The sequence below is a fragment of the Triticum aestivum genome, chromosome 7D (genome assembly GCF_018294505.1).
Source record: "Triticum aestivum cultivar Chinese Spring chromosome 7D, IWGSC CS RefSeq v2.1, whole genome shotgun sequence".
Lineage (NCBI taxonomy): Eukaryota > Viridiplantae > Streptophyta > Magnoliopsida > Poales > Poaceae > Triticum > Triticum aestivum.
Genome location: NC_057814.1, coordinates 615,674,778 through 615,697,786, shown reverse-complemented (window position 1 = coordinate 615,697,786; position 23,009 = coordinate 615,674,778). Strand labels below are relative to the sequence as shown.

The 23,009-nt window shown below is 49.6% G+C and overlaps 1 protein-coding gene and 1 long non-coding RNA gene across 5 annotated transcripts; one reads left to right on the top strand and one right to left on the bottom strand.

Moving 5' to 3' along the window:
• Window positions 1–6,125: 6,125 nt before the first annotated feature.
• LOC123165900 (L-type lectin-domain containing receptor kinase IX.1-like) lies at window positions 6,126–8,266 on the top strand. Its single transcript, XM_044583642.1, has 2 exons — window positions 6,126–6,955; window positions 7,114–8,266. Exons 1-2 carry the CDS (start codon window positions 6,126–6,128, stop codon window positions 8,264–8,266), a joined length of 1,983 nt encoding a protein of 660 aa, XP_044439577.1.
• Window positions 8,267–15,214: 6,948 nt separating this feature from the next.
• Window positions 15,215–18,933, bottom strand: LOC123168469 (uncharacterized). Of its 4 annotated transcripts, none has more exons than XR_006484364.1 (5): window positions 18,620–18,933; window positions 18,381–18,542; window positions 17,168–17,268; window positions 16,234–16,355; window positions 15,215–15,415 (listed from the first exon to the last, which is right to left on the bottom strand). It is a non-coding gene; the product is annotated as an uncharacterized lncRNA (long non-coding RNA). The 4 variants fall into 4 exon arrangements; XR_006484363.1 differs by having other exon boundaries at window positions 15,215–15,462; window positions 16,257–16,355; XR_006484362.1 differs by having other exon boundaries at window positions 16,257–16,355.
• Window positions 18,934–23,009: the final 4,076 nt, after the last annotated feature.

The following is a 23,009-nucleotide window of genomic DNA, read 5'->3' as shown; positions in this document are numbered from 1 at the left end:
GCCACTCTTAGGCCCGGAGCGTGGCAGGCCATTAATGGACCGGATCAAATATGGGCCGGCATTTGGCCCAAAACATGGCAGCCAGTTAATGGGCCGGCCTACTAGGGTCCTCAAAATCTTGTGGGCCTACAGCTGGGCCGGCCCATAAATGTCGGCGAAATCTCGTGGGCCTTTAGCTGGGCCGGCCTATTATGATCCGCAAGAATCTTGTGGGCCTTTACCTGGGCCGGCCCATTATGGCACACAAAAATCTTGTGGGCCTTCACCTGGGCCGGCCCATTATGGCCCGCAAAATCTTGTGGGCCTTTAGCAGGGCCAGCCCATTATGGTCCGCAAAATCTCGTGGGCCTTTAGTTGGGCCGGCCCATTATGGTCCACAAAATCTTGTGGGCCTTCAGTTGGGCCGGCCCATTTAAACTTGATGGGCCGGTCCATGTGTCAACATATCATAGGCGCGTCTCGCCCATTGGATGAGTGACACCTGTGCCAACGCGGACCTGACACGTGTCTCCTCCAGCCAATGATGATTTTACACGTGGAAAATCCCCATTGGTCGGGGCTATTAACGGGTTATCGGATCCAAAACCCGACCCGATAGCTTAACGGCGTTCCGTTACGGTGGATGCCACGTGTCGGTCACCCTTGACGAAAGCACTTCTGTGACGCGCGATTTATCGTCATGGAAGTGGACACTTTCGTGATGATAATTTTGGTAATGTCATGGAACACTTCTACGACAGCACAGGTATGACTATCTTGATTCTGTCATAAATTTGTCATGGATGTACATGCATAACAAAAAACGCGATCTGCTGTGACAAACATGTATCATCACGGAAGTGTATTTTTTTTTTAGTGCTTCGTCGGTCTCCCCCACCACCGGAATATCGTCGTCAGCGAGGAGCCCCTCGCCTGATTTGTTGCTTGGGTCCTTCCGAATGTCCCGAAGACGAGGATCCACTGCGACGGTGAGACGAGGATCAAGCCGACCGCCCGCAATCGCCGCGGAATCGCTCGTCGTCGCCATGAAGCCGCCGCAGTCGCTGCGGGGCCGCTCATCGTCACTGTGAAGCCGTTCGTCGGCACCGCGGGGTCGCTCGTCGCCGCCGTGGAGCCGCTCGACGTCGCCGTAGAGCCACGCGACGTCGCCACAGAGCCGCTCGTTGGGGTGCTGCTAAGTTTATCTTGCGTATCCATGTCCAATGATCGGTGTCCTGAATGACGAGCTCTCGCAGTGACAACGAACGCACTGTGATGTCCAGTTATAAGCCGCCGGGTAGGGTGTACCTGAGCAGGCGTAGGCGTGGGCAGCGGAGGACCAGGTCCTCGAGGGTGGAGTAGGCCGCGGAGGCGTAGCCTGAGAGCAGCAGCATTGTGAGCGCGGGGAATAATTCACCGGTAGCCGGCGGCAAGACGAAGACAGAGGAGTAGAGTGAGATGGTGGTGGCGCGCTGGAAGCCTGGAAGCTCGACCCTCTCGTACAAATCATCGCCCCGTGGGACCGCGAGGACGAGCTGCTCTGGTGAGAGCCGCGCGGCGGTGCGCAGCAGCGAGGAGACACGGACGCAGGGCTCCCCCGCCTGGGCCGAGAAGGGTCGATATGGTGGTCGGATATCAAGAAGGGACACCGCCGAGGCGGAGCCGGAGGAGACCACGCGGGCGAGCACCGATTCGACGGAGGGGAAGGGGACGTCGCGGAAGACGAGCGTGGGGAGGCGGGTCCAGAGGCCGCACCACCTGCGGGATAGGACACTGGCACGCGCGGCGGTGCGGACATAGCCGAGGCGGGCGAGGATCAAGAGGAGCAGGTCGTCAGGGAGGTCGTTGATGAGGTCCAAGCCGCCTGGACCACTAGATCGCGGCGACGGCGCCGGCGAGCCGAAGAGACTTCCGGGCCGCCGCAGGGACAATGAGTCGGACTTGGAGGTGAACACGGGCTCGAAGATCCTGGCCACCAGCTGGGAGGAACGTGCGCGGCGGCGTGCTCCTTCACCACCACCGGAGAGCGTATAGATACGATCCGCTCCGCCGGCCAATCGTGGCTGTACTGGCGAGCCGAGGCGACGCCCCGATCGCAGCTTCATCGATCTATGTCCTGCGATAGGGTATCGGTGTTGCAGGCACCGATACCCTGCAGGACATAGATCCATGGACACCGACACCGATTCTTCGGTATCGATTGTTCCCGGAATTACAGAAACAAAGAACTCAGATAAAAACGGGCCGAGGACAACAACGCTACTTGAATGAGACCAATGTCCAGTAATTCCGGGAACAATCAATACCGAAGAATCCAGATACAATCCGTTATGATCTCTACATACCGTTGCCGCTGCTCCTACCCCATTAGTATTGGAAAGTCCACCGTCCACAATGATTTTCATCTCCCCCATCGGGGGTGGCCTCGAAGCTGAGCTCGGCTGACCAGCCAAGCGTATAGGTGAATTGTTTGATGATGCGCCGGGCAAGGGAGCCCCTATACGGCGCTGCAGGCGCCTGTTGGTGCTACCGGCGCTCGCTAGCGACGCCTAGCGGGCCGGCCCACCAATAGCAGGTTCGAACCCTGCACCTCAACATTCACAACTTACGGCCATAACCACTAGACCATCCTAGCTCTTCCGCGTACTGCAAAGAAAACCGCCCTAATTAATGTTTCCTTTAGTAAAACGTTACCTTATAACAAATATAATTTTTTTATTCTTTTTAACAAAACAAGATCATTGATTTTTTGGGAAAAAAGTTATTTTGAAATAAGTTCATCAATTTTGAAAAAGGTTCACCTATTTGGAAAAGAGCTCACTGATTTTGAAAAAAGTTCATCGATTTCGAAAATAGTTCATCGATTTTGAAAAAGAGTTCATCGATTTTGAAAAAAAGTTCATGGATTGTGAAAAGAGTTCATCGGTTTTGAAAAACAGTTCATCAATTTAGAAAAAAAGTTCATCGATTTTGAAAAAAGTTCATCGATTCTGAAAAATAGTTCATGGATTGTGAAAAGAGTTCATCGGTTTTGAAAAAAAGTTCATCAATCTAGAAAAAATTTCATCAATTTAGAAAAAAGGTCATCGATTCTGAAAAAGAGTTCATCGACTGTGAAAGAAAGTTCTTCGATTGTGAAAGAAAGTTCACCGATTTTGAAAAAGAGTTCAACGATTTTGAAAAAACGTTCTTTAAAATTAGCAAAAGAAAAAAGAAAAAGTGTTCCAAAAAGAAAGAAAAAGAACAAAAAAACATAACAAAACCGCTCTAAATAAAAAGGAAAAAGAAATAGGAAAAAGGAATCGTTATAAGAAGAAAATGGCGAAGAAGCACTAGATAAGCAACTAATACGAGGTAGTGGGGTGGTTAGTGCGTGAGGGCAACGACCGCGAGGTCACGGGACTGATTCTCATTGAAAGGTCTCCTTTTTTGTCTTCACGACAGGAAGGAAAGGAAAAGATGGGCCACTCGCGGGATCGATTCTCATTGAAAGCGCTCCTTTTTTGTCTTCAGGACAGGAAGGAAAGGAAAAGATGGGCCAGGCCCAGCTAACGCGGCTGCAGGCGCCGGTTTGCAGAAACAGCTATAACCGGCGCCTGCAGCGCTAAATAGGAAATGCCGCGGGGCAACGCATTGAAAATATCCAGCGAAGAAATAAAGTGTTTCACGAAGCTATGTGTCGCCAGTGGGCTCTGAAAAACGTCCTCATGAATCACCTTACGTCTAGCAGTCCAAATTGCCCATAACGTGACTGCCGCCTCCACGAATTGTGCATGCGATAGTGATTCTTGGACATGAAATAACCAGTGTTTACCACTAGGTTCTCTGATTTCAGCCATTACTTCCACAATTTCTTCATCTGCTAGTGCCCATACACATCACGCCACTGAGCATTCAATCAAAGAGTGTTTCCATGAGTCATTGTTACCACATAGTTGACAGTTATCCACCGTACTCACATGTCTGTGTTTTCTTACATCCTCTGTTGGCAAGGATTGCCTAGCTAGTCCCCACAGAAAAGTTCTAATCCTTGAAGGGCTTTTAGTATTCCAAAGTGTAGTCCATCCCTTCTCATCCATTGACAAATTTGACGTTGTGGTCCTACCTCCAAGCAGATCGTCTCTTCTGTTCTTTGTTTCTGCCAACAATCGGTAAGCTGGTCTGATGGAGAAACTTCCCGTCTTGTTAAACTGCCATGCCCAAAAATATGACATGGGACTAGTGCATAGGGGTATGTTCTTGATAGCAGTAATATCTGTTGGCAAGAAAAAATTGCTGAAGAACATCAGTACGCCAAGACATAGTAGTCATGTCAATCAACAATTATGAAACAAGCATCGGCGGATTCTGCCCAGACACGCAATAGGTTTCATCATGGCATCCCGCGGGATCCAATTCTCAGTCCAAATTTGTGTTGAATTTCCATCACCTATTTTGCGAATAAGACATTGATTTTAGCACATCTCTCCCTTCAACCAACGACCGCCACACTTGTTATGGGTGCGATCCCCGGTAGCATCCAGAATAGTTCCATCAGGAAAATAAATTGCTTTGAGTAGCCTGGGGCAGAAAGAGTCATGCATAGTCAATATCCGCCAAGCTTGACTTGCCAACATTGCAAGATTGAAAAGTTCAAGATCTCTGAAATCCAGGCCTTCGCACTTCTTTGGCTGAGTCATAACTTTCCATGAAACCCAGTGACGCTTACACTGCCCATCTTTGCTGCCCCAAAAGAATTGCCGGATAAGCTTATTTAAGTGTTCGCATAATCCCCTTGGGAGCTTAAAACAAGACATGGAGAAAACAGACTGCTTGTGCCATCGACTTTATTAAAATTTCTTTTCCTGCAGTAGAGATTGCTTTCTCAATTCATCCCTTCACCTTACTCGAGAGTCAATCTTTTAGATACTTGAAAGGCCCCGCCAACCTAAAGGAGGCCCGTCGCCGGGGGTGCGTCGCATCGGGATGGTGCGGACCATGTCTCCAGGGCAGCACCTCCACAAGCTCGATCCTGCCACAACTCACCTTGGGTATTAGCGACCAGGTTTGAGAAGGGGCCGGGGGGGGGGGGGGGGGGGGTGGCGCCGGGTATGGTGCGGGCCTCGTTACCGGTGGTGGCGTACGGCGGCAGGGAGGAGATTGCAGCGGCGCAGTGGGCGGCAGTGGGAAGATAGAGTAAGGAAAGAGTGCGGGCCAAGAGGAAGACGTTCACACAGAATTGACAACGTAGCGAATGGCTTAAAAACGTGACGTGTCACCAGCTTGTCATCAAGATCCATGCTAGAAGATCCGACGGTGGAAACAACATTCGGCAGTTATTGTTTCCGTTTCTCAAAGTAAATAAATGTCAACAGTACCTTCGTTTGCTAAGTTACTCTTTGTTTGCCAAGTGTTTTTTTTTCTAAGAAATTTTCGATCTATTCATCTTTCATCATGGCAGTAAAACGAACATAAAAATAATAAAAATTACATCCAGGTTCGTAGACCACCTAACAACGACTACAAGCACTGAAGCGAGCCGAAGGTGCGCCGTCGTCATTGCCCCTCCTTCGAGCCGGGCAAAACGTGTTGTAGCCAAGTGTTTTTTATTCTGCACTCGTCACAGTTAAGTCTTTGCGAACTAGCGAGTCTTTACCGAGTGTTTTCCCCTGCACTCTGTTTAGAATGGCACTAAGCCGAATGTTCAACAGAAAATACTCGCAAATACTAGGACACGGTAAACTTGTCGACTCCTGTAGTGACTGTATTGAAACTATATTACCACACTGAAGACTTTTTAAGCGACGTGCATTGACTTGTTATGTCTGTCTGCATCTGCTCGTCAATACGCCGGCGGCAGACGGTGCTCGAGTAAATAAAAAGGATATATAAGAAGGAAAAAGTTGAGTGCGTCGACCCGGTTGTTGGACGATGCTGGTGACTTTGTCCTGTGTAACCATTTGGAGCTCGCCCAGAGCCGTGTGCCCCACCTCACATAGATTCTCCCCAAACAATAACACTATTGGCTCTCTAGTTCCTTTCATGTGCTACATCATGCACTGACTTTCTGCTATCGCGTGGGGACTAGTTCAAAAGTTTTACCGCGACCACTAAGTATTCCCCTAACATTTATAGTGCTCAAGCTTCCTCCTCCCCAAACACAAGCCATGGGCTCTCGCAATCGGCATACCACCCTAGTCTTGGTGTTGCTATACCTCGTCTATGCGCCGCGCTGGGCCTTGTCGCCCTCCTTCAACCTCAACTTCTCCGACCCCGGTGCAAGTTCATGGATCACCTTCGCCGGTGATGCTTTCCCCACTGCGTCAATGCTTGAGCTGACAAGAAATACACATGAGCGAGCTATAAATGAAAGCGTCGGCCGGGCGTGGTACTCGTACAAAGTGCCGCTCTGGAGCAACGCCACCGGCGAGATGGCTAGCTTCACCACCACCTTCTCCTTTCAAATCATTCAAGCACAAAGCCTTGAGCTTACAGGCGATGGGATGGCCTTCTTCCTCGGCCATTTCCCTTCGGCGGTCGTGCCTGAAAGCCAGGGTGGCAGCCTAGGCCTACTCCCTGACCCGGCCTTTGCTAACGGGATAGATGATAGCCGGATCGTCGCCGTTGAGTTTGACAGTTTCCTCAATGCAATATATGACGATATCAACGTGAACCATGTCGGCATAGACGTCAACTCCATCAAGTCCACAGCATCCACCGACACGACGACCTGGCCGGGCAAGAACCTCACGTCGTCCATTGTGATGGAAGCCACTGTGACGTACCACAATGAATCCAAGATGTTGGCCGTTGATCTCCTCATCGGCGATGCCTTGTACCAGGTCAATGCAATTGTTGATCTAAGAAGACATTTACCGGAGCAAGTCGCTATCGGCTTCTCCGCGGCGAATGGCGTCCTCGTCGGGCTGCACCGAATACTGTCATGGTCATTCAGTTCCACTCTGGAACTATCTTCTCCTCTTCAAACCAGCAAAAAGTCAGTAACAATCCTACTATCTGTCCTAGTTCCTTTGCTATTTTTGTTTGTATGTACGGTTGTTGTATTGGTATGGCGGCGACACAAGAGAACAAGATCAACGGGGTCAAATGACAGCGGTTCTGATAGCGGCTCCGAGGAACAGTGTAGTGTAGTAGTGCCGATAGAGATGGCCTCGAGAGAGGTGTGGCGGCCAGCGGCCCAAAGCGGTACAAGTACCGCGACCTAGTCGCCGCAACAAGCAACTTCGCGGAGGAGGAGAAGCTCGGGCGAGGTGGCTTCGGGGGCGTTTATCGGGGTCACCTCACACAACTTGCAGCCGCCGTCGGTGGTCAGCAAGACCATCGTGCGGTAGCGGTGAAGGTGTTGTCAACAGAGTCGTCGGAGCAGGGGAGGAGGGAGTTCGAGGCAGAGGTGAAGGTCATCAGCATGCTGAAGCATCGCAACCTTGCGCAACTGCTGGGTTGGTGTGACAGCCGCAAGGGGCTCTTGCTTGTCTACGAGCTCGTCACAGAGGGCAGCCTAGACAAACATCTCTACAGCAAGGACAAATGTCTGACATGGCCACAGAGATACGAGATCATCCTCGGCTTGGGATCCGCGCTGCACTACCTCCACCGAGAGGGGGTGCAGTGCGTCGTGCACGGCGACATCAAGCCGAGCAATATCATGCTCGACTCGTCGCACAGCAGCAAGCTCGGGGACTTCGGGTTGGCCCGGCTCATCGACCACGACACGGGATTGTTTCAGACCACCAAGGCCGTGCAAGGCACCGTCGGCTACATCGATCCGGAGTTCGTCAACACGGGCAGGCGCAGTACCGAGTCCGACGTGTACAGCTTCGGTGTCGTCCTCTTGGAGATCGTCTGTGGCCGGCCACCAGTGGTTGAAACTGCTGGCAAAACCTTCTCGCTGCTTAGATGGGTGTGGGGCCTGTACAGCAGGGGTGCAATCCTTGATGCTGCGGACCCGCGGCTGAAGGGCGTCGAGGCCAATGAGTGGTGGATGGAGCGGGTGCTCGTCATCGGGCTCTGGTGTGCGTTCCCGTACCGGAGCGAGCGGCCGTCCGTCATGCAGGCCATGCACTTCCTGCAGTCCGAGGAGGCGACTCTGCCGGAGCTCCCCCAGCACATGTACAGGGCTGTACGGCCGGATCTTGCCTTGTGCAACCGGCAAGGGGATTACTCTATCGACGATGGCCCCCGCCCCGGTTGTGTTGGCTCTTCTTCGGCTAACATCGGCAACACCATTCTTTCTGCCGAGTCATCCTCAACTGCGTTGCTACGACATTCAAAGTTTCCAACGGTCTAGGCAACTGATGAATCCTGATTTGTAAGGCTCGACTATTTTTCTTGTTTTGTCTGTATGCATTTGCACCAATGTAAAAAGAGAGATGCTACACACATGGAGGGTTTACTTGGTTTTACGGGGTGGTTAGGATATGACTGGCTTAGATTTGATAGAGTGAGGCGGGCCCACCACTTAAAATCGGGGGGGGGGGGGGGGGGGGGCAATTAGTGAAGGCCAGGCGGCAGGGTCCGTGAAAGTCCGTCTGTTTTGCGCGCGTGTGTAGTATTATCAAGTAAAAAATAGCACGCTACATGTTTTTTTTTGAAGTGTCCTCTGGAAGGAGAGAAATTAGGGGCTGGTCGTTACATGCGCGTGCGCAGAAAAATCAGCTTTGCTATTTTTCAGCTGTCTGGAAACAAGTCGGCTTCATTGGAATTTCTTCTCCATTGGATCACGCGCAATGATTCATGAGAGAAACAGTCTGTGTGAGTCGTTATATATCGGGCGGATGCTTGAGTTGATTTCCCATCGATGTCTATTTTCATGTTGGTCAGCTCTGGGCGCCGGCCGGCCGATCTGCGCCCGAGCGTCCGCAGCCTACAACCATTGATTTCTTCTTCCTCCCCTGAAACGAGTCTTCTTTGCACGTGCACAACGTGATTGCCGCCCCAGCGTCCTCCACGTCCGCCGTTGTCACCGTCAGACACAGCTCGCAGCCCCTTGCTGCAACTCGCCATCGCCGTCGTCGTCATTGCACAGCCTCACAATCTTGCAATCGTTTTCCAGTGCCACGCAATACCGGATGCAGCTCCACTGAAGCCTAATGCAGCTCGCGGCCAAGCCGGTTCCTGCAACATGTGCACCAATTGAAGCACGGCATTGCCGCCGCCCGGCTCATCGTCCTTGATTTTGCAGCACCGTGTTCCAGTAAAAAAAATCGAGCAACTAAGAAACCAAAAAAGTCAGTTAAAGCAAGATATTTAGCCGGTTCCAGGAAACAAAATTAGCGGTTCCAGCAAAATATTTAGTCAGTTGAAGTAAAATCATCGTTGCCAAGTTGCAGCAAAATTTATGGCCGGTCAGAGCGAAAGCAAAAGTCGGTTCCAGCTTCCGGCAATTACGGTTGCAACACCTGCCGCGGTGGTCACCTCTGGATGCTTCCGATGTGCGCGAGTCCCAACAAATCCCCTCGATGCCGGTTCCAGCATCACAACATTCTGGTTCCAGCATCTCCTTCTGCTGGTTCCAGCATCGTTGCTACACCCGTCGTCGTTGTAGCTCACGGGTGCTGCGATCGATAGCAGCTTTTAAGTTTGCTGGTTACAGCACCTTCAGCGGGCGGTTCAAGCTTTTCCTCTGGCTGGTCGCAGCTCTGGCATAGATGGTTGCAGCCCCTTGTGCATCGCGGGTTGGGAGGTGGCGGCTGCTGTCCGCGTATCATTGTGGCGGTTTGGCGGCGTGCAGCAGGGAGTGATGTTGGAGAAGCAGAGGAAGGAGGCAGCAAGCTCGAGCAATGTGGAGAAAATAAGAAAAACAAGTGAAGGAGAAGGCCCCACGGGAGAGGATAGGAGCGTCGAAGCGGCAGGTGGGCCAGCAGCTACGCGTCGCATTACGATCTTCGGCCGGGTGGTCAATTTTAATCGTTTGCCTTTCATGTTTAGTTTTTTTTCTTTCTTTTCCTTTCCTGTAGCCGCCTTTCCTTTCCTATAGCCAGCTGGCCAATCTTATATCGTTTTTTTTTGCGAGGTAAAAGGGAGTTTTATTCCATATTGATAGGATTACAATCCAGAGGCAGTATAATTGCTCTATACGAGGAGGTCCTTGACCAAGCCACACAGCTGTGACCCGCTCATCACGACTATATAATGCTAAACGATCAGCTACCCTATTTTGCTCTCTCGTAAGATTCTTGGGACAAACTCCCGGATAAGCATGTGTGCTTTTATCTCTGCAACTAAGTGCCCATACGCCGACCTGCTTAATCTAGAATCGAAAAGACTTGACAATGCTTCAGAAGAGTCGGACTGAACAACAACAGAAACCTCTGAGTGTTGGATTGCCAAAGCCATGCCCTGCATCAGTGCATGAATCTCCGTCTCCAAAGCATCATTGCAATTAAAAATATACCGGTAAGCGGCAAACACCACACTGCCATCATGACGACGCAGAATCATACCTGCCGACGGAGCTCCGTCCGTCGGTGAATAAGAACCATCCACCAAAAGAGCAAGTCTATTGTCTGCCAGAGCAGGCCAAGCAGTAGCAAGCTGCTTCCTCCCAGGTCGACACAGTATAGGACCCCCCACTGGCATTTTTCCTTTAATGATTTCATCGACACTGAAATACATAGTCTGAGTAATTGATTGCATGTAACTCTCCAGAAAAACTCTAGCTACACTGATCGTTCGGTTGTAGCACCGATCCTATATGAAATTAGAGAGCTCTCTGCTAGCATTTTGTCTTTTGATATTTCTTATGTAAGTAGAGCTGCTAACGGTCCTGCACACTTGTGTGCTAAGCGTGCATGTACGCTTAACGTGACCGAGAGCTGGCTAGACTTCACTCCCAGCTTCCTGATCAGCAGCCTCTTGGCTGACTGTCCAGCGAATGCTTTTATTCAATAAAGCTCTCTAAATCCCCCGGAAAAAAAATGTAACTCTCCAGAAACAACGTCGATGCCTCAATGGTCAGAATTTCCGTTTCGTGCACAGCGTCCGACCGCAATTGCCACACACGCCAAGTCAACATTAGGACGTTGTTGCATTCCACTTCAGAACATGCAGCCAATAGGTTCAATAGCCAATCATCAACAGAATTAACAAGGATGGAATTACCATTTAATACCAACACTCACGCATGCGATTTCATAAATGTGCAGCGTGATCACAAGTCACCAACGCATGGAAAGTATCCTCCACCATAGAGCCACACAAGGGGCATAGGTCTGTACGTGAGATGTGCCTATGTAATTTGCATTTATTTGTAGCTAGAGCACCTGCAATTGATTTCCAAGCAGAGATCTTCATATTTTGTGGAACAGAAGAATTCCAAACTGAACGCCATCTTGGTCTAGCACCGTGAGGGTGGGTACTAGATGCCCCACCGCCAAACACCTCATCATGCACACTTGTTGCCAACCTATAGGCACTTTTCACCAAGAAAATCCCGCTCTTCTCTGGGAACCAAGCAAAGAAATCTTCCCTGTTCCTTAGGGAAGTCCGGATTTTGACACTCATGAATATCCATATTCCAAAAATGGTCATTAAGACGTTGCAGATTCCAAGCTCCGTGTTCATCCAAGAAGTCTGAAACCTTATTAAACCGACAATTCCGCTTCGGTGTAATTGGGCGAAAGCCAGGGCCGCGCGGGATCCATGGGTCACGCCACACTCTGATACTCGATCCGTCACCCACTCTCCAAATAATACCTTGTTTAACAAGGTCCAAACCATGCTCGATTCCCCTCCATACCGTCGAAGCGTTACCTGAGAACACAGTATCCAAAATGTTTCCATTTGGGTAGTACTTTGCCCCAAGTAGCCTCGCACATAAACTGTCAAGACAGTCAATCAATCTCTAGGCCTGCTTTGCCAGCAGTGCTGGGTTAGAGCAACTCTAGCAGACCCCGCATCCGGCCCCGACCCGCAAAATAACCGCCAAAATGCGGGTACGGGCCGGAAAGCTTGCCCGACCAGACCCCGCATCCCGCCCCGGCCGGCAAAAAAATTTTGGGGGCGCGGCAAATTCCCGACCCCAACCCGGGAAAACGCGGGTTTCGCCCCCGCGGCTGCGGTGCCCCGCATCACAGAGAAGCAGTTGGCGGGAGGGACATTTCAGCCCCGCGCTCTTTTCCCCATCCTTCCGCCGTCGCCCGCCCTTGCTTCCGCCCGCCCGCCGCCGGCGATTCCGGGCATATCTGCGGGCGGAATTGCTCCGCGGGGCCGCCCAAACCCTCCCGTGCCGGTCTGATGCACCGCCCCTCCGGATCCGGCGAGAAGAGTCTCCCCCCGTCGCCGCCGCCGATGGGGATCGACCACCGTCGAGCGCACCCCCCTCGTCGCCGCCCGGGATCACCCGCCACCGGTTAGCCTATTTTTTGTGATTTTTGCGAGCTGTGTGGTAGATTGACGCGCTGGTGTGCGTGTAGATGGAGTTGACCCCGTGCGAGAAGTTCTTGCTATCCGATTCGTCCGATTCGGACGACTCGGATGTGGAGACCATGCTTATGACCTTTCGGCAGCAAACATTAGTCATGGCGCTTGCCGTGAAGGAGCATGAAGACGAGTACCGGAAGAGGAGGCGAGGATCTACTGTCGGGCATCTATGCATTCCTCGGAATCGCCAGCTTGGGAACGAGATGTTGATGCAAGATTATTTTGCGAAGAATCCTACCTATCCTGCACACCTCTTCCGCGGAAGGTACCGAATGCGCCGATCCCTCTTTGTGAAACTTGTTGAAGCTTGCGAGGCAAATTGCCGGTATTTTACCCAAAGAAGAAATGCCACGGGCTTAAAGGGATTTAGTGCATATCAAAAAATCTCCGCAGCGATGCGGGTGATTGCATATGGCGTTCCGGCTGACTATGCCGATGAGTATCTTCGCATTGGTGAAGATAGCACAATTGAGTCTGTGCGTAGATTTGCGAAAGTGATCGTCCGTGTCTTTGGTCCTGAGTATCTTCGCGCACCCAATGAAGATGACACAAAGAAATTGATGGTAGCTAATGAGAGGAGAGGTTGGCCTGGCATGCTAGGTAGCATTGATTGTATGCATTGGAATTGGAAAAATTGCCCCAAGGCTTGGCAAGGAATGTATTGTGGCAAGTCTCGTGATGCAACAATTGTGCTAGAGGCCGTTGCATCCGAGGATTTATGGATTTGGCATTGCTTTTTTGGTATGCCGGGCACTCTCAATGATATCAATGTTTTGCAACGCTCTCATTTGTTTGCTAGGCTTGCTAGTGGTGATGCTCCTGCTTGCAACTACACTATCAATGGGCATGAATACACAAAGGGGCACTATCTTGCAGATGGTATATACCCTCCTTGGTGCACATTTGTCAAGAGCATCAAAGAACCCAAAACAAAAAACAATGTGAATTTGCAAGGGTGCAAGAGGCAGCCCGAAAAGACATTGAAAGAGCATTCGGTGTTTTGCAATCTAGGTTTGCCATTGTCCGTGGTCCTGCTCGTTTTTGGGATAAGAAAACCTTGAAGAACATCATGACATGCTGTGTTATTCTGCACAATACGATTCTTGAAGATGAGAGAGGAATGAACTTAGAATTCTTTTACGACAATGTGGGTAGCCGTGTCAAACCAGCTAGAGACCCAAACCGCATTAGAGCTTTTCTTCAGACATACAAGGAGATTGAAAATGCAGACACACACTTTCAACTTCAGGAAGATCTCATTGAGCACCATTGGCAAATGGTTGGACAGTGACTAATTTTTGTATTCATTTGTATTTGTATTCATGACAAGTGACTAAGTTTTGTATTTGCATTATTTAAGTTTGCTACGGTGATTATTGTAATGCGGATGATTATTGTTTTATGTTTGATTTGAATAATTCAGTTTGTTTTCGATTATTGAATTATGTTGGATTTGATTTTGCGGGCTGATGATATGCGGGTGCAGCGGCGCAAAGAGCAGACCCCGCATAGCCGACCCGTAAAATAGCATTTTCCGCGAATATGCCTTTTTACGGATCCGTTTGGGGGGTCTGCATCTGTGCCAGCCCGAGCCGGCCCGCAAAAGCTGTTTTGCGCGAACTGCAAACGCGTTTTGCGGGTCGGCGGGATGCGGGGTCTGCTAGAGTTGCTCTTAAAGGCTCTCATATCACCGAATTTAATACCACCACTAGCCTTTGGCAGCATCATCTTATCCCAGCTTAACCAAGCCATCTTCCTCTTTCCTTTTTCAACACCCCACCAATATTGCTGCATCATCTTAGATCGTTTTCAATGCATACGACTTTTGCCACTCAGATGTATTGGTGCTTGCGTGACTATAGCGTCTACATTCGATTCCTATAGGATAGAGGTGTATGTGCTGTGTTCCACTTTTTTTTGCTCAGTGTTATTGTTTCTTCATTGTCGCCTCATGGAAGTAGGGATGGATTTAGTTTAGTTGGACGTTGTGTTCTAGGTGTATAGGCCTTACTTTATATATATTCACCTCATGAAATTTGTTTCTAATAGCATTCGAGTTTAGTATTTGTTGTCGAACAGGATTTGAGTTTAGCTATCCAGATGGTTAGCTTGTTAACTAGTTTTGCGCATGTAAGACTTACAATCTATAGCTGATGTACTGTCTAGTTTGTGTACATGATAAATGGTTTTGTTGTGCATCTGTTTAAAGATGTGGCATGTTCTTCCCTCTATTTTCATCTCCACTACCGGACTCGCGGCCTATGCCTACGGCCCAGGGCCGTCAGCATAGGTCCTCTGCCGTCAGCATAGATCTATGCCTACGGCTGCCGTCGGCATAGGCCCGTCGGCGTAGATCACATCGTAGTCTTGTCAGTTCGTCGGCGTAGTATAGTAGGGGCCTATGCCGACGACCGGGCGACAGCCATCGGCAGTGTTTTCCGCCTGACAGCAACGGACGGCGCCGTCAAAAGCGCTGACAATTCACGGGAAGCCACGCGGCAGAGGTATGCCGACGGCTTGGACGTCAGCATAGGTGGAAATCTATGCCGACGGCCGAGCCAGCGGCATACCTCTGGCACGTGGCACTCCCTGGTGGCAGGGCTATGCCTACGGCGATGGAACCTATGCCAAACGGCTTTGCCGTAGGCATAGCCGTGCCACGTGTCATCCCCCGGTTCCTCCTGGCGGCAGGGCTATGCCTACGGCAAAGCCGTCGGCATAAATCTATGCCGACGGCTTTGCCGTAGGCATAGCCCTGCCACGTGGCGCGTCCCTGGTGTCACGACAGCCATCTATGCCTACAGCATTGCCGTCGGAAAACTTGCTGACCAAAACCAAAAAAAAAAAGATTAGCCAACAAGGCTAGCTATTTACAAATGCTTATACAGACATGATTCAACAGCCATGGATTTGCAAACACGGACCATAGTATATTTTTTATGTACATAACATTTCCATTCTAAGAATCCACAACAACATTATAGGAGGCCGAGGGGCGGTGGTGGGGGAGACAAGGCTGCAACGATGGAGGTGGCATACAGTCAGTACAACAAACCGAAGATCCTACATATGAGGGTGAATATGTAATCTATACATTGAATTTACCAAAAGAAATCGCCTAGAACAGGGGCATCAAACTAAAAAGGCAGAAAATTATTGCTTTTGCTGAAGATAACTTGTCATGTTGGTGCTTGAACCGAACAATACTACTAATACATACAGTACAGAGATGCTCCAGTTTCGGTTGTATCTATCAAGCATCAGTTGTTGTTCAAGGCAAGCTTCAAAGAGAAAAAGAGTGGTGCTGATTCATATGTATATATGTATATACAGAAGATGCAAGTGTCATCAAGTTGGCTTTAGTCAAAGTAAAAACAAATGGACACATACAAAACTGAACCAAGGGTGGTGCTGATTCATGTGTATGTACAGATTGAGGTGCCATCCAGTTGGTTTCAGTCAAAGTTCAACCAAAAAAATTGACACATACAAACTGAAGAAAAGTGTGGTGCTGATTCATATGTATGTATGTACAGGAGATGCAAGTGCCACCAAGATAGATAGTTTCAGTCAAAAGTAAGAAACAATTGGACACATACAAACTGAAGCAAACCGTCGTGCTTTTTCATGTGTACATACAAAAGATGCAAGTGGTATCCAGAATTTGGATATAGGTAGTACGCTCATGTGGTGAATTTTGTGAATCTATACTCTGCATCTACCAAAAGGATCACTCCCCTCACATGCAAATATAATTCAGTCCAATGGCTTTCTTCTCCCCTCACATGCATAAGACGAGAGCAGACCATCTAAACAGGCGGATCAGACCTTCACCTTCGGAGAGAGGCGAGTGCTACCTGTTGCCGTGTCGTCGTCGAGCTCGGGTGGTCCTCCTCCTCGAGCAGGACAAGGTTGTTTCTCCCCTACACTCCAATGGCCATCTTATCCAAGGACATCTACAAGGGCAGAACACACCATTGATGCAAGTGTCACCAAGATAGTTTCAGTCAAAGTTAAAGCAAATGTAAATATGCAAACTGAACCAAACCGAGGTGCATATTCATATGTGTGTGTATGTAGAGATGCAAGTGCAATCTGAATTTTGGGGAACCAAAGCATGGTTGTTGTCGCTGTTGTTGGTACTTTAGCAGCAACAACATCCTTGAAATCAAACGAGGAGCAAGTTGTTTTAGCAGCAGCGCATACTAGTAATTAGCTAGGACCATTATTATTGAACAACCATTCGAGGACGGTGGCAGACACATCAATCTCACAAGGCTCTACTGGAGAAACAAAAGCATAGGATATGTGATGCTAGCAATCTTAGCACAAGAAGAAAAAAAACACAGCCTCTCCGATAGAATGGATGGATGCATCATGCACAATCATCGATTCCATCATTGCAGCACTAGTTGAGCAACAAATCAAATATAACAGTAGTTCCATTCGTTCAGCCAACAAGTTAACAAAAGTTTACTTCCCACTACTAATTTTGCAACTTGTCATAATAAAGAAAACAGAGCTCGACATCACAGCAACAAAAGCGGTAGACTGGGAGCCTGGAACCATGCAAACCAAATCGCAGAGCAGAAAAATAACAGTACTACCTGGAGCAATAAGAAACTCAACGGACTAGGGCAACATTTGGAAGGAGACAAGCAAGTATTACAATAGCTAGCTGGGCTGAATTGAAGATTAACCAAAATCATATCAAGTATTTGTTGAGCATGATTATACACGGGAAGGGGAAGGGGTTCACGGCAGGGACCTTTAGGTCATGGCCTGGCTTGCATCTCTCCTCCTCATGTGCATTGGTTTGCATCCAATCCTTCCAGTCCAATCCATGGATGTCCCTCCCTCCCTGCATCTCTAGAACAACACGACACTTAAATCTCATCAACTTCCATTGCTACTGATAAAAGAGGAGCAAGATGTATATGCTGCATAAATCATACATGGAGAAGCAAGCTGCTTGAAAACAGAGGAGGTCCATGATGGTTGTTCTCATTCGCAGAAGAACTCAAAAAAATGCGCAAGTGTATGCTATCTATGGATACACCAACTCTATCAGTACCTAGCACCCAAACTAAGAAAAAAATCATTCATATGCAGCAGCCTAAACTCAACTTTGAGAGAGCGGACTGATTAACATTTTTTTTGTTGGGTCGAATTTTTCACAAATATAGATAGAAGCACTCCAGAAGCTACATAATAAATTATAGAGGCTAGCCGAACTAATTGGCGCACTCAAACGATAAAAGAGAGCGGCCCGATGGACAACTAAGCAAGCATACACAGCAAGTAAAACTACATCACCAATATTATGTAATTAACTGGAAGCTCTTGTTCATCATACCAGTACAAATATACTATCTATATCTATACTTTAATCATGCAGTCAATTGAAGTAAAAGCTGGCTCGGCCAGGAATCAAGCCTAGGATGTGAATTTGTCACAGGATTTGTCACAGGATCCAACTAGGCCACTGTACTTTACTTGTCAATTGGAGTAAACCGATTCTTCATGTACATTGTAAAGTAGTGCTAAAGTTCCCTTGAACGTGATTCCACGCGTACGTGCTGAATACATGTGAATATGTGTGTCCGAGTAGGACTGGAAGTAGACATGGCTAGGGGCTATATACTTATACACTGGTAAATTATGGAATTGATCGTAAGCATCAACAAAGAAAAAAAGAGATTGTCACGAGCCTATGGCCAATAACAAATTAGAGGACAAACTAAAAAAAAGCTAACTAGAGATTTCCTCTCTGTGTGTGTGTACGTTGTGCTCTGGCCGGTGGGGGAATGATAAAAAAAGCAACTACTGCTATGTATGTTAGCTTGTCCGTCAGGATAGATCAAACTAGCTACCGGTGAAGGATATAGCCAGCTTCGTGTGGTGCAGTGCATCACATATTCCTCTACTTAGCAGCAGCAGTAGTGAGCAGAGGAAGGAGGCGGAGGAGATGGAGGTGCTACCTGCCGAGGTGGGTCGTCGTGGCCGTGCTTGAGCTCGGCAGCCCCTGCCTCCTCGAGCAGGACAGGGCCGCCAGCTAGGTGCGCCCCTCGTCCTCCGCCTCCTCGAGTAGGAAGGATGGCGCCCTCCTGCCGTCGCCGCCGTCCAGACCGCACCAAGGTGACCTGCAGCAAGGGAAGGAAAGGAGAAAAGGTGAGGTGGGGAGGGTGGATCCGGGAGAGGAAAGAGGGGAAGGATGTACCTGCGCCACGCCCGTAACGGATCCGTCGAGCTCTGGCCTCGCCGTCGCCGGATCTGGCTGATCCCGGCGATGTTAGGGGTGGCGGTCGAAACCCTAGCTAGCCACGGGGTCGGTGGAGGACGGGAGCGCCGATTCTGGACGGAGGGGAAGGTGGAGCGGACCTAGGGGAGCTCGGGGGCGTGTTGCGCGCCGCCGGAGCTCGCCGGAACCGGCCGGCGTGGGTGGTGGCGGCGGCGAGGGACAGGGGTTCGTGGGGGAGAGAGGAGTCGCGAGAGACAGAGAGGTTCGTGGGGAGAGAGCGAGGTAGGGGTTGGGTGGGCTCTTTTTTCTTTTTCTTTTTTTCTCCTTTTCTCTAGATGGATGGATGGATGGTTGTGGGGTGGACAGCTAGATGGATAGATGGATGGATATGCGCCACGTCATCGATCCGTGGCACAAACTTTCCACCAATAGAAACCAAGCTCATACAATTGTGTTCTCCCTTTTGTTTTTCTTCTATTTTTTCTACCCTCTTGGACCGACCGTCGACGATCCGTGACGGAAGAGGAGGGCGGCGAGGAGGAGATGGTGAGGTGAGGTGGGGAGGGAATGGATCGGGGAATGGTGCGTCCGGTATGACGACTATGAGTCCGGACGGGGACCTACAGACAGTCGCACGGAACATCTCTTCGGCTTTCCCCGTCACCGTCGACGAAGACACGTGCGACGTCCCTCGGCATCGAACGACAGCACCAAAGGAGGTGTAGGCGCCACGATCGGGGGGCGAATGTACCTCGACGGCATGCCGGATCCAGCGGTTAAAATCGACCAAAAATCCTACGATGCCGGAAATCCTCGGGACCTGGCACGGTGTCGTCATATGGCCCTTGTAGGGTGTGCTGAAAGTTTTAGCGTGTTTCGTAGAAGCCTGACCGGAAGTCGCTTGTAAACTGCACCATCTCCGAGGTACTATCTGGCTATCGAGAGAGAACGTGTCCAGTTTGTGAAGGAAGTGTGTTGCCCGTTGCTCCGCTGACCTCAAAACTTCTCGTGCTCTCAAAGGGGGCAATTGCATGACACGTGTCAGTACATGGCATTTTTCGGGCCGGCCTGCAATATTTGAGACATTTAATGCATCCGTAGGGTTTCAATGCGGGAATGGCAGATCTGCACGGCGGCCACCTGAAATGATGTCCAGAAGTGGTTTTTCAAATCATTTATGATGTCTTTGCGGTATGTGTAGGCCTAGTGCAACCCAAGGGGGCATGCCCCACCACCGAGAGGCGAATGTACCTCGGCGGCATGCCGGATCCAGCCGTTAAAATCGACCAAAAATCATACGATGCCAGAAATCCTCAGGACCTGGCATGGTGTCATCATATGGCCCTTGTAGGGTGTGGTGAAAGTTTTAGCGCGTTTCGTAGAAGCTTGCCCGGAGGTTGCATGTAAACTGCACTATCTCCGAGGTAGTATCTGGCTATCGAGAGAGAACGTGTCCGTTTTGTGAAGGAAGTGCATTGCCCGTTGCTCCATTGACCTCGAAACTTCTCGTGCTCTCAAAGGGGGCCATTGCATGACACGTGCCAGTACATGGCATTTTTCGGGCCCGCCTGCAATATTTGAGACATTTACTGCATCCGTAGGGTTTCAACGCGGGAAATTGCAGATCTGCACGGCGACCACCTGAAATGATGTCCAGAAGTGTTTTGTTAAATCACATATGATGTCTTTGCGGTATGTGTAGGCCTAGTGCAACCAAAGGAGGGGCAGGCCCACCACCATAGTGTGAATGTACCTCGGCAGCATGCCGGATCTAGCCGTTAAAATCCACGGGAAATCATGCAATGCCGGAAATCCTCGGGACCTGGCACGGTGTAGTCATATGGCCCTTGTAAAACTTTGAGCATATTTCATAGAAGCCTGACAGGAGGCCGCTTGTAAACTACACCATCTCCAAGGTAGTATCTGGTTATCGAGAAAGAACGTGTTCGGTTTTGTGAAGGAAGTGTGCTGCCTGTTGCTCTGTTGGCTATTTCAACCCTCCATCACACTTGTATATATATGTTAAGACACAATGCAAGTTTTGGTGGAATTGCTACCCCCGAAGGCCCCCGACCGGCCTTACCCTAGCCCCGTTGACCCGGAGATCTAGGCCTTTGACTTACACCGGACGCCCTTTGACCAACGGACTTTTCCACCTGATGGTGATAGGTCAGCCCATAGGAACATTCAAGAACAAGGTCTGGGCCCAACCCACCATCAGATCCCCCTCGTGTCGACCCGGCGCGACTGTTTCCCCGTCCAAGTGCTGGCGGCAGCGCCTTCCGTGAAGGGGGTCACACTCCGGAGCCGCATGACGGGTGTTTGCACCTGACAGCACACTTCCCGACATGTAAGAGGAGCCAATGCAAGATTTGGTGGCATGGCTAGCCCCCGAAGGCCCCTGGCCACACTCGTAGACACGCGAAGAACAATCCGTAGTGGGGGGGGGGGGGTTCACATACTCTTGCATCTTTAAAAAATATAAGAAATTGCCACACCTATTATATCACATGTGTCTGCACTGTGTAAAAATTTCATGAATTGGTCAATCTCCGAGTGTTCAGAACTATTTCATGCAACGCCACAACCGCAGAGGGATTACTTCGATTTCATTGCCATCCGTGAGGGGGGAGGACCTCACACCGGAGCCGCGTATTGCCTTTTTATACGTGCCACCACACCTTAAGACATGTATGAGGACCCGGCGCGATGCTCTGGTGGCATTGCTACCACCCGAAGGGTTTTTTTCTCAAAATATAGAAAAAAATCAAAATAAAATGGTGTTTTCTGTAAATTTGAAGCAAACATGATTTAAGTTAGTTCAGATTTGAAACATAGTATAGCAACATAATCCTTTCAAGATTCTGATAAAAAACCATATAAAATTTGTCAAAATCGATCCAAGTATCAATTACTTATGCTTTTAACAAAGTATAAGGACATATATGCAAAAGTACACGAGGTCACATTTCTAACATACTCAAAAATAAAAACAAACTGGATAGTCATAATCTATGGAAAATTCTACCCCAAGTCGATGTATAATTTGTGTATGTTTAAGTTTAGATAAGTTAGATTTAAATTATTCAAATTTTAACTTTTAAAAAATAAAAATAATTTAAAATAAAAAACAGATGATATCTATGCCTACGGCCATGCCGTAGGCATAGTTCTCGGGGCTACCAGGAGGCGCCACGTGGCGGGGCTATGCCTACGGCAGGCATAGATGGATAACTATGCCTACGGCTTTGCCGTCGACATAGCTCCGCCACGTGGCAGCTCCTAATAAAAAAACCAGATGATATTTATGCCGACGGCCGCCGCCAGGGCCGTCGGCATAGATTTGACGCGTCAGCCCGCCGTCTGTCCCCGAGCCACCAGGGCCACCTCTATGCCGACGGCCTAACTATGCCTACGGCTGCTGTAGGCATAGATCGATGTATGCCGACGGCCTTACTATGCCTACGGCTGCCGTAGGCATAGATGGAGCTATGCCGACGGCCTGGCGAAAAGCCGTCGGCATAGCTTCATCTATGCCTACGCCAGCCATTGGCATAGATATGGCCGTAGGCATATAAGGTTATTCCGGTAGTGCTCGATGTTCACTAGCATTTGTTATGTTTCTGAATTGATTATCTGTTGCAAGATATGGTTAGCATATATAGTCCATAGATAAATGTCTTCGTGTGCAGCAGTTTTCATACATTTTATTCATTCTAATGGCAATTTTACTACTGGTTTTTGCGTGTTGGAACTCTTGCTGAAGTTCTCTGCATCCCAGTACCAGTGTATATGTATTTCAGTGTCATTTTGTACTATAACATCACTGAAGCCAGCGGTATGTTTTTATTTGACATGTGTGATGTGATTACCTTGTACCATACTTTGGAGCTTGGACGGTCGTCACGGGAGCAACTACAGAAGCCCAAGATCGCCCAACCGATGAAGGGCAAGGCGGAGCAGGGGCGGAAGGTGCACATCGTCAAGGAGCTCTGAGAGAGGAAAGGTGAAGACACCAGTCCCTCTCGCGATGCCCAGAGCGTAGATAGGCGACGAACGGGCTGCACGGCCCATGCCCACAACATCTTCATCCTGGACAATGGAGCAACCAAACTGGAGCCGTGAATCACCGGCGATGACGCCAGATCTGTCAGATGGCGGTGACTGCGGGAAGAGCACCCCGTCCTCGAGCTCACCACCGTCTATGACGCGCTTGGAAGCAAGCCCGGAGTCGAGCACCTCCACCAGACCAATGTCAGATGCGGAGACTTGGCTTGCAGGCGGCGGCGGCGGAGGAGGCAGTCGCGGGACGAAATCCCATGCTCAACGTCATCTTCATCGACGACGCACTCGGAAGCATGGTTTAAAA